Source organism: Limulus polyphemus, unplaced genomic scaffold, assembly GCF_000517525.1.
Source record: "Limulus polyphemus unplaced genomic scaffold, Limulus_polyphemus-2.1.2 Scaffold1026, whole genome shotgun sequence".
Lineage (NCBI taxonomy): Eukaryota > Metazoa > Arthropoda > Merostomata > Xiphosura > Limulidae > Limulus > Limulus polyphemus.
Genome location: NW_013666636.1, coordinates 117,660 through 129,980, shown reverse-complemented (window position 1 = coordinate 129,980; position 12,321 = coordinate 117,660). Strand labels below are relative to the sequence as shown.

The 12,321-nt window shown below is 30.1% G+C and overlaps 1 protein-coding gene across 2 annotated transcripts in view; it reads left to right on the top strand.

Annotated features, from left to right (window-relative positions):
• The window catches only part of LOC106461762, a 120,913-nt gene that overhangs the window by 42,459 nt on the left and 66,133 nt on the right, over nucleotides 1–12,321 (top strand). For both annotated transcript variants that reach the window (XM_022388792.1, XM_013921610.2), the window contains 7 exons: nucleotides 1,264–1,323; nucleotides 2,678–2,740; nucleotides 4,416–4,484; nucleotides 5,300–5,401; nucleotides 5,812–5,871; nucleotides 8,878–8,940; nucleotides 9,328–9,381. In XM_022388792.1, coding sequence (XP_022244500.1) covers nucleotides 1,264–1,323; nucleotides 2,678–2,740; nucleotides 4,416–4,484; nucleotides 5,300–5,401; nucleotides 5,812–5,871; nucleotides 8,878–8,940; nucleotides 9,328–9,381 — 471 coding nt within the window. The remainder of the gene's footprint in view (nucleotides 1–1,263; nucleotides 1,324–2,677; nucleotides 2,741–4,415; nucleotides 4,485–5,299; nucleotides 5,402–5,811; nucleotides 5,872–8,877; nucleotides 8,941–9,327; nucleotides 9,382–12,321) is intronic.

The following is a 12,321-nucleotide window of genomic DNA, read 5'->3' as shown; positions in this document are numbered from 1 at the left end:
CATTTGAATTATGGTGTTGAAGTATGATAGGAAGAAAAATGCTTTTTGTGAAACAAGGTCAGATAGGCTTAGTAAACTAGTTTGCATTTGACTGCATCTAGTTTCATTTTGCTGATAAGATGTGTTAGGTCTTGTTTTCATTAGGCCTAATTAACTTCTTGAATGGGCAAAAAATTAAGTGAAAGAAATGTATAAAAATTCTGTGGACTTGCAACACTAGAAACTGAGTTTTGATACCTGTGGTTGGCAAAATGTAGATAGCCTATTGTGTAGCTTTGTGCAAACAAACAAATAATTTATTTGTTTTAAATTAACAATAATGAATTTTAGAAATATTTTTGTCATTTCATTTTTATCAATCACATCCCTGAGCAAAGTATATTTGGAGCTTTTACAAAAATTGACTTTTTTGAACTTGCAGTAAGCTTGACTTGCAAGCTGTAGGTTCAAATTCTCTCATCAAACACACTTGTCATTTCAGTTTTGAGGGCATCTATAATGTTGTGTTCAATATCAGTTTATGTTGGTAACGAGTAGACCATGAGATGACAGAGTAGTGGTGGGTGGGTATTGACTAGATTCCTTCCTCTCGCTTCTAAATTAGTGATGGCTAGATCTAAAGAAAGAAAGAAACAAACAGAAAACTTGCAACAACAACAACAACAAAAAAAAAGGAGTGGGTTTATATGCATGCAAAAGTTGTTAACAGATTTCCTCATTTTGTCAACCAAAGTTTTAAAAAATTGACATTACTTCATTTGAGCATAAATATTGTAATCAGGAATTAAAAAAAAAATTGTAATGCTTGATAGAAGGTTTAGGCTGTGTATCTGTGATGTCCAAGGAAGTTTCTTCATGTATAGCTACAGACTGAAATGGTAATTGTTAATTCATCTTGACATTTCAAGTAACTTCTGTTTCTTATCTTCAGAGGAAGTTGTAATGTTTTGTTACTTTTCGGGTCAGCCCTCTGGTGGCTCAGCGGCAAGAACAAAAGCATATGGCACTAAAAATTAGGTTTTGACAATCTACGTGGGCACAGCACAGATGGCACATTGTGTAGCTTTTTGTTTAATAACAAACAAAACTTTAAAATCAAAATAGATTGTTTCTTTATTTCATAATTAAAATGAATTATTGATTTCATGATATGTGTTTGAATATCAGTTTTTCCTATTATTTTAAGTAGAGGATTGTACTTCTTTTTTGTGTGCTATTTAAATAACATGTAGTAATTTTCACTTGAATTTTGGTTTTCCTTAGAAAAAAGTACGTGGTGTGTTAGATAAGCTGTGTAGCTTTACCTGGATATTCAAAGACAAGGTATGCATGTAATATACATCTTACTATACTGAATGTAGTGTGTATATGTATCTATTTATATATGTGACCGAAATAATAAATACAATGTGGAGGCATCTGTTGAATGGCACCACAAACAAAAATCCATAAATATATTTCAAACTTTGTGTATTCAAGATTCAGACAATTAGAAAAAAAACTACTGTATGTGCAAAAACCATTTCTTTATCAAGAAATCACAATTTTTAATAAAAGTACTCTTCTCACAACAAGAACATGACTTTCACTAGGACTGTATGTGAAGGTTTGATAATATCTTTATTGATTTAATTTGTAAATATATTCCAAAAAAAACTCAGTTCTTAAAAACAACTTATTTTTTCAAAAAAGGGTACTACTTTTAATATACAAATACCTTAACCATTTATATTGGCACAATCAGAAAACTTTTCCCATGCAGTACATCTCGGATAAATCCTTTTTAGAAAATGTTTACTTTTCTCAACTTTTTTTTTTTTCAATAAGGTATGAATACTATGATTAGTAGTACTCACACAAACAGTTGCCCATGGGGTGGCATTTCTGCTAGTTTGGTATAACATATATAAAAAATTAATTTGCCCTGTGGATAGTATTTCTTTGTTTTATTTTATTCTGTGCATTTTCTGTGAGGATGAATTTTATGTAGATTTATATACTGATTAATTTGATTAATTGCACAGATAAGGTTATTAAGGAAATGTTATCGCTGGAAAAGAAAAATACATTAAAAAATGTATATTTGTGTCTAAAAAGAGGTAAAAGATGAAAGGTTATAAGCATACACGTTTAGATTATTGTTATTTTATATATTGTATTTAAATAGTAATGTTCAGTTTAATCAATGGAGAATTATAAAACTTGATTTCACAAGCTGTAATAAATAAAAGATAAGGCTAAACTTGCTTTTTTAAGGAAATGGATATAAATAAGCTGAAGTTAGAATACCCTTGAAATAAATTGTATACAAGTTTTCAAAGCTTTATGCAAAAGTTTAAGAATCTTAAATCTGTCTTTTAAATCATTGAGCTGAATGCTGTGATAATAGTTTTCAAGCTTGGAAGAGAGATCTAGTCCATTTTCTTCTTGGTTTTCTTTCTTCAGGTGGTACTAATATTTTCCCTGTAACATTAATATGTCATGGTAATGTGACATACAATGAATGTCAGTTATTAGAATGTAAGTGGTGTACTTAATAATCCTAAATTACTTTAATAACTAAAATTCTCTAATGTATTTTTCTGTATTCTCTTCTACCAACCATTCTCCATTGTTTTATGTTTCATATTTTTCAAGATTGTCTGTTTATAAAGAAGTAATGATATTTTTCTTTTAGTGTGAAACAACTGTTGACAAGTATTTTGATACATTTTACAACTCTTTAATGAATACTATACTGGTAAGTGAAGGTTTTCGTTTGAGTAGTAGAAAAGCTAGGAGTTTTATATATATATTGCATTTGGGAAAATTATCTATATGTAAGTGTGAAATATGAAGAATTAGAAACATGGTTTTGAAAAAGTGCTATTGGACTTTTTCATTTTGCACATTTGTTGAAACTTGTGTGTTTATATTGAAGTATTTAGTAAATGGGGTAAAAATTGTATGGAAAAATTTCATAAACTAGTAACATACTCATGTACATACACAAGCATGCGCACGCACACACATATATATTTTCGTGTGTGTGTATGTTTGAATTTGTTTCTATAATGAGCAAAAGAGGTACAGAAAGTTTTCTTTTGTGTAATAATGTCAAAGGTCAATAGATAATTTACCAAAATTTACAGTGTTTTCTCTAGTTTTAGTGTAGGGTGGATTTGTTTGTCATTTAATTCATGTTTGTTTGTTTGTCATAGTTTTATGATTATACTTTTTATACTTGTATGCCAGAAAAAGATGAGACAAATTTATTTTTAATATAAAAATAGTTGAGTATGATGTTTTGTATGAACTTAACTCCTGGTGAAATATCAAAAGTTTGAAATATGTTAATTTTATTTTAACTGTTGTTTGTGGGGCGGCCTGATTGTTATGGTGTTTGACTTGCAATCTGCAGGTCGTGGGTTTGAATATCTGTTGCCGAATATGCTCACCCTTTTCAGCCATTGGGGCATTATAATGTGACAGTCAGTCTTACTATAAATCTGATCGAGAATCATCTTCTAAGGTGCCCCAACAGTCGTATTGGGACTCCAAAAAAAAATTGTTTGTGGGATAGTTTCAAAGGTTAGACTGTACTGTCTCCTAGAAAGTAATGGTAACTTTTCAACACTGTCTTTTGTCTTCTTGAATTTTTGTTTGTTCACTGGACTCAGTTGCTGTCAAAACTTGTTTTCAGTTAGTATATGCCATCATAGTTGTAATGCTCACATGATTCAGACTCAAAGTTTTCCATGAGATTTGCACTTCCCTTTTTGTAATTTTTCCTGAGTCAGTGCGTTTGTTATCACGAGTATCTTAAATATTGTTCAGTTGTTATATTTTTGTTGTTTAATTCCAAAATATTTTCTATCCAGTTATCACGATGCTTTCACCCACTCACTCATAATATTTTGTTTTTGCATTTACATATATGTGCATCTATCAAAACAATCTGCCTCTGTGTGTGTGTGTGTGTGTGTGAGTATGGGTATGTTTGTATAATGTGTGTTTATAGAGTATTGCATGGCGATCTATTTCCCATGAAAAATACTTGTTGATAATGTAATGTAACTATGTTGTGCATTTATAAATTGTTATGCTAATTAATATTATTATGAATATTATTTTTACTTATCTGAAGAATTGTTAATTTTTTATTGGTAAAAAAATATGTTGAATGATTTATTTTTTCTGTTGATCAAAATGAAAGTAAAATAAAACATTTAACATCTCACTTAAAAATTGGTGACAGTAAGTACCGGTAAATGTGTGTACAATTATAAAAACTTTTCAGTCATTAGTGTATTGTTGTAATCTGCAATATATTTGTGGATTTTTGTGATCATGATTCTTTGCTGAATTAACTATTGCTTGCTTATTACATGATAAAGGTATCAAACATTTAAGTATAAATATTGGTTTTGTTACAGGACAGCAGCTCATTGTGCTACTACTTGAAATACTGCTCCAGTCCAAAGAAATATGGGGCTAAAGACTGGGTAGGTTTTGTTCAAAACAGTGTCACAATCAATCCATGCATGTTCCCACTGGAAAACGAGTTTTGAAATATCACATTAGCCACAAATAGCCATAAAGCAGTAATGTGAAGATCCTTGAAGGGGTTACAAGCTACTCCTTATAATAATGAAACAACTAAAGTTAAAAATGTATAAAAATAAAGTATTTCATTGTGAAAAGAAAAGCTAAATTGGCAACACGACCAACTACTGATTTATTATATATTATGATTGTTGTTTTTTTACTGTTTTTTAATATTTCAGACACACTCTTACCATTTCTTCTATATTCATTGTGATTGGATTATTTCACTCATTACCATAATTCATAATAATAAAAAAAACCACAGATTTACTGAAATATTGTAAATTGTATTGAAATTGGGTTCATTATGAGATGTTTGGATTGACTGCATACAGAATTCTGCTTTAGTTAGGCAATATAATGAAATTAATAAGTGTATCAGTATTTATGTAGATGTGGGTGTAGTGTGTTAAAGAAATATATGTATATTCATACACATATCATGGTGCTTAACTTCGCATCACTGTATGGAAAGTTTTTTCTTTCATTTTGGAATAAATTCTAATCTGTAAGAATTCATACAATTTAGAAGTAATGATTGTAGATACTAATTTGCTGCTCCACATTCAACTGTTAGTATGCAGATAGTTTAAAAGTGAATAAAATATTACTTAGATAAAAAGAAAAGTTATTTAATGCCAAAATATATAAGCTAGTAGAATTAGACAAACAAAATTGTCAACAAACCCATTAGTGCTTATCTCTGGAACAGACTCCTGATATCTTACCAGTGGAAAATGGTGATACTTTTTGTGTGCCATGTCGTATTTTGTTGGGGATAGCCCAAACTCAGTTAGAGATGCCAAACTTGGAGGTAAGAGAAAAATGTTTAATTGTTCAAAATAAATATTAATTATAGTTTAGTAAATGATCAGGTGAAAGTACTGGAACTTTCTACCACGCTATGTTCATTGCTTAGTTGCCCATTGGCGACTCAGATTCAGAGTTGAAAACCTATGTTAAATATGAGTGTTAGTGTGGTAGAAAGTCCATTTGTTTTCTCATTATGCAAAAAAAATGTATTGATGTGAGCACTAACAACATTTTTCTTTTTATTAAACATTCATAAATATGTCATAAGTATGTTAATTATGGGAATAATAGTAAAGTTAAATGCTCTAAATAGTATGAGAAACTTGACAAATGCTAGATGTTGAATTGTTTGTGTATTTGAAGTGGTTTGGCTAAGAAGAACAAGCTGATATTTTAACTTTTTAATTACAGAATACCTTGAAAGGTGAACTGCTAAAAGTTTGTAACGAAACTAAAGGATTTTCTGAACTGGTGAGCAAGATTTACTGGTTTAAAATTTGTTGTTTACTAGACATAGTTAAAACCTTAAGTTTTATGCACTGATGAGATGTCCTTTATTCATCATGAGTTACTTTTATTATAATAGATAAATAAATAATACACAGAAAAAATAAGAAATATATTACTTACCTGGGCCCTCTTGTGTTTTTGCTGTAAAATGTTGTTGAAACTTTCATTATTGTTTTGCTTTCTAATTATATCAGATAAGAACCGTTAAATATTCAGCTAGGCTCATCACTGTGTTTCATGTGGGAATGAATTAAGTTTGAACTGGAAGCAAAATAGACAATTCCCTGTACAGAAAACAAAGTAATATATAACATCATTTAATAGATTAAAACTTTGGCTTTCTATTGGTTATAAATAATATGGTATTAATGACAGAGAAAACTATTGGCAATTTGTTCGAGAGGTTGTGACAAATGGACAAGGCAAGAGAGGTCTTGTTTTCTATTTTATGACTCTGTAACCAAATAAGATTGTAGGCTATAAAATTATTGGATGAGTGTTATTCTGAAAGATGTGAGAAGAAAAATTGGATAAATGATGATAAAGCATAAATTGACAATTCTAAATGAAAACTTTTTCCAGTTTGTTCTGTGTGGTGTTTTGAGCAGACACCCTTCATCAGACACTAAAGACCATGTTACAATGGAATTAGGCTATAAATAATTGTAAAAAGATAATATAATACCAAGGTTCTAATTACACAAGTTCAATGTGGAGCACAGTGAAAAAAATACTGATAAAAACATTGTTGAATGTATTACGTAAACATTATTGAAATTAGCATGAATATGAAAAACAAAAGAAATTAGAACTAAAATTGGATTTAGAGATAACAAACATAAATATGCCAAATAATAAAATAATAGCATAATAAATGATATCAAAATATAAGGAAACAAATTATGGGAAGGAGAAAACTAATGCAGAAGGTAGGGTTAAAACGTAAAATTTAACCAATAATAAAAGGTAAGGTAAATGTGTCTAAAGAAAAGGTTCAAGGGAATGAAATTAGAGGAAGGGTTGGCAGAGTTTAGTAATTACTTAAAAGTAAATATTTAATTTATACCACAAGGGGACTTGGTGTTGAGTTCGAAGATAAGACTGTGTTCAAGGCTTCTCATTTTAATTTGTTGAATGGCACATTTCTCATGATTGAGACTATCATGTTGGAAGTACCATTGTAGTTAAGAGAATTGAAGTGTCTAGGAACTGGGAGGTCAGTGGACCCTTTTCTTACAGATCTAAGGTGTTCACGAAAATGATCACCCAGTTTGTGAGTTGTTTCTCCGTTATATAGTTTGGCACCTGCTACACTGGATGCAGTAAATGATGCATTCTGATGTGCAGGTGTAATATCTCCTGTTGTCGAAAGTGTAACTAGGGCCAGTTATGGTGGTGGTGTTTGAAATGTATGAACAAGTATAACAAATGTTTCTGGTACAGAAATGAGTTCTGATAATGGGGGAATTGTTCTGTAGCTTCAAGTGCAATAAGTAGTCTTTGAGGTTGAGATTACGTCTATAAGAAACTAGGGGAGGTGTAGTAAATATTTTGGCAATGGTAAGATCTTTCATCAATAATTAATTTTTTATTTATGACATTGGCTTATGATCTTTTGAGGGGATGGTATATTAAGAACAAGGGGGTTCTATCGTGTTGACTTTTGTCCTTAGGATGGGTGGAATTTGATTTTATGTGTACATGGTTGTGAGCTTTTTTGATAACACTGGCTGGGTAGTTACGTTGTTGGGATTGTGTCTATAAGAAACTAGGGGAGGCATAGTAAATATTTTGATAGTGATGGAATCAGTCATCAATAATTTAACATTTTTTGTATGATATTGTCTGCTAATCTGTTGAGGAGATGGTATGTTAAAAGGTGTTCTATCATGTTGACTTTTGTTCTTAGGTTGGGTGGCATTTTATCTGATGTGTAGATGGTTGTGTGCTGTTTTGATGACACCAGGCTGGTAGTTATGTTATTGGAAATATCCTGCCATTTCAGTGGTTTTGGCCCTCAGAACATTAGCATCTCAGTCTTGTGAACTGCTATGTAAAAATTATGCTTTGACTGAGTAATAATATTATAATGAGTAATTTACGTTAAGGGTTGGTAAATAATTTAGATAAGAAGGAGGACCTAGAAAGCAAATGTCACAATTCTCATACTAGAGGAAATTGAGGATTTTCTTCAAATATTGTGTTATAAAATTAAGAACCTGAAAGTTGTATAATATTATAAATCTAGATTACTATCTACATTTTGATGCCAAATTTATTTATATACCGTGATAATAAAGTAGTTTAATTTAGAATGAAATCAGCTAAACCTTGTGACATGTACAGAAAAGGATGTGTATATGGAGAGACTTAATATTGTTTTTTGATGCACATTTCTTGCAACAAAATAACCTTCTATACAGAAAAGGCTAAGAAAAAGCAACAATTTCATCAATTAATTCTATAAGACCCTAATCAAACAGATTATTATTATTACCTGAAGAATAGTTTGTTTTTTGTTTCTACAGAAATTTTGAATGCATTACATTTTCTCACTTAAAAATTGGAAAGTAATTATTAGTAAATATGTATCCAGTCATAAAATATTTTGGCCATTGGTGAATTGTGTAACTTGTAATATTTGTCCTTGTGATTACTCGTGATTACATAGAAGTTAGTTTGTTTAATAAATTTCTATGTAAAATATTAAGTAAGATCTTTCTTGGCAATGAAAGGGTTAACAGTGAAACTGCTAAAAGAGAGGTTATAAAGGTATTCACCTCATGTGTATATGTTTTGTTGGGGTGGTTTACTCATCTAAAGAGTAGGAAAGCTGATACAACCTGAATGTGTGCATGTGTGTGTTTGATAATTATTAGCATGCTTATATTATTATTATTGTTAGTAATACAATTAACTTCATTATTGAGCCCAACTTTCCAGTAATGAATATTTATCTCTTTTCAGTGTGCAATTCTTGTAAATGATACATTTGTGGACTTGTACCAGTATTTGGTCAATTTAGTAGTGGTAAGCATGAATTTTTCCCATACATTTCTTTGTGATTGGTTATTTCTCTATTATTATGTGGGACTTAAGCTTTTTTCTTAATTGTTTTAATGTTTCTAGCCTTTTTTTCATATTTGTGTTAATTATAGTATTCATAATTTGTATATTTCTCACAATGCTGTTATATCTTGATTTTGTGATATTTTGAAACCCATAAGTATGTTTACATTAGGAATAAATGTTCTCTCAAGAATATTCCAAATATGTGGATTTTTGCACTATCAAATGCTGTTTCTATGAAGTATTAAAGAAAGTATACATTATCTCTGTTCCTTGTTATCATTGTGTGGCTTATTTATACTTCCAAGTTAATATATTGATTCTGATCCTTTTGGTTTCTATTCTTAGACACCAGATTTATGTGACAAAATTGGTTTATGTTCAGCTGATACGAGTGACAAGGTAGGTCTGCATCTGGATGCTGTTTCATTAAAGCTATCATAGAGATTAACACTGATTTATTCTAACTGAAGATTGGTGATTATAAAGCAGTTTATAGTTAACTATGAATTTGCTGTATTATTTCTCATATACCCATTGTAATGCAAGACCTACAGATCATGATCTATGAATAACCCTTAAATTTGTATTTCAAAAAAACAAACAAACCACAAATGCATAAAGTAAACTAGATTTATATCTAACTTCTTGTACCCCAAACACACTTAAGCTGTATATTTGTATCTAACTATAGCACTTTAAACACCCAAAATAATCCTTAGGTTTGTAGCTACAGCAGCCCAAAAATATTATCTAGGTTTGTAACTACAGCAGCCCAAAAATATTATCTAGGTTTGTAGTTACAGCAGCCCAAAATATTATCTGGGTTTGTAGCTATAGCAGCCCAAAAATATTATCTAGGTTTGTAACTACAGCAGCCCAAAAATATTATCTAGGTTTGTAGTTACAGCAGCCCAAAAATATTATCTAGGTTTGTAGTTACAGCAGCCCAAAAATATTATCTAGGTTTGTTTTTCATTTTTTACCAATGTCTCAAATGCCTGAACACCCATGAGATTTTCTAGACTTGCATCTAACCACAGCTTTCCAAGTGCCCAAAATAATCGCTAGATTGTGTTTGAGAAATTAGTGTTTCTATGTCACATTGAAAGGTTCTTGATATAGTTAGATAATTATACATAATTATGCTTCAGAAAATAATTATTTGAGTTCAGTTAGTATTTCAGTGTTTCAGGAGGTCACAATTATCATATTTCAGCAAACCTGAACTTACAAGTGTTTTCCAAGTGTTCATAACAGTACAAATGTTATTTGAAAAATGTGAGCATACTTTACTAAACTTTACTAAATGACTCCACAAAACTGTTAAGAAGTTGGGTCTTCCTATGAAGATAGTCAAACATCCTGGAAAAACTTTCCAAAACAAATTTGGTAGGTCTGCATTTAGCTTGAATACAGTGTATAAGGAAAAAAAAAATTAGCTCTTCAAGATTTAATAGTTGTCATGTAAATACATAATGTAAAAAAATGTGAAGAATGCAGCAAATTTTACATACAAGAAAATGAGAACTACACTTGATTTTGGAACATGTGAAGGCCAGCATTTCTGTAGAAGTTGTCAAGCACAGTCTTTCTTAGAATGGAAATACGCAAATTAGTTATGATACAGAACTATGTAGAGAAATTAAGACCATGACTAGCTTTTGTAGTCTGAAGTATAAGTTATAACTACACTTCCCATGAAAGTTTTCTAAATAAACATATGTAGATAAACTTAAGAATATATGCATCTTTGCATGCGTTAATTTCTAATTGATACCTTTGAGAATTATAAATGAAAGTATGTTAAATATGCAGTATTTTGTAAGCCTGAATATATGATACTCTGTTTTTATTATCAATAATGTTATATTCAGGATTACTGTAAGGACATGTCATTTATCACTGTTTAATGTACACTTGTTCATGTATTTTTCAAATAAAGTTTGTATATATATATGTCAGCTTAAAGAAACCATATGTAAATTCAGGTTTGCTGAAACACAGGAGTAATTAAAGAAACCATATGTAAATTCAGGTTTGCTGAAACACAGTAGTAATTAAAGAAACCATATGTAAATTCAGGTTTGCTGAAACACAGGAGTAATTAAAGAAACCATATGTAAATTTAGGTTTGCTGAAACACAGGAGTAATTAAAGAAACCACATTGAAATTCAGGTTTGCTGAAACACAGTAGTAGTTAAAGAAACCACATGGAAATTCAGATTTGCCAAAACACAGTAGTAATTAAAGAAACCACATTGAAATTCAGGTTTGCTGAAACACAGTAGTAGTTAAAGAAACCACATGGAAATTCAGATTTGCCAAAACACAGTAGTAATTAAAGAAACCATTTTTAAATTCAGATTTGCTGAAACACAGTAGTAATTAAAAAAACTGTGTTAATACAGGTTTGCTGAAATACAGCAGTAATTAAAGAAACCAGATGTAAATTCAAATGTCTTTAAATTTATACTTTTTAATCTAGTTAGCTTATACATCACATATGACCATATCATGCTAAAACTACATGCAGTCGTTTTTTCTTTTTACTTTGTAATTAAGATATAACGAAGATTTTGGTCACGTTTTAGAAATAAATACTTGTTTTCAAAGTTTTCTGTGTTAAATATAAACAATTGTTCAGCCATATCAATATTTTTTGGTTGAAAATTAGAAACTCTAAAATCATATAAAATATTTAAGATGCTCAAGTGAATGAAGTTTTAAAAATTACCAGGTCACCCGGAATTTTTTTAATTCAGTTTGTATTTTCTCTGTTACTAGGCATGTGTTTACCAAAATCATCTTAAAAAGTAATGCTCACTAGGAGGCATCCAACCAAGGAAGGCATTTGTTTTATAGCTTAAATTTTGCTTATGAGTCGTTATTCTCAACTAGTATTTTTTGAGAGTAAGAGGTAAAAGAAAAAACATTTCACTCACAGTTTAAAAGATTCATCTGATAACCACCTTATTAACTGTACATTTCTTTAGGCTTTTTTTAAATATTTTATTAGTTTGAAAGCATTTTAGACATATTTTTGGGAAACCTGATAGTATACAAACTAGCATTAGCATGTGAAGTTAACAACAAAAAAACAATTATAGTTAAAGCAGAAGCTAGACCACTGCAGAAGAAATTGTAAAATTAAAATACATTATTATTTTTTTCTGAAGTTGATTGTTGTTTAATTGACTCTTACTTAAACCTGTCAAATACTGGTCCTAGGACAGATATCATTATCCTATGTATTCTATGTAAAGATTGAAGTAATATACGAGGCCTGTGAGAAAAGTATCCGACCTTTGGCCGGGGAATAAAAACTGGCATACCTGGAG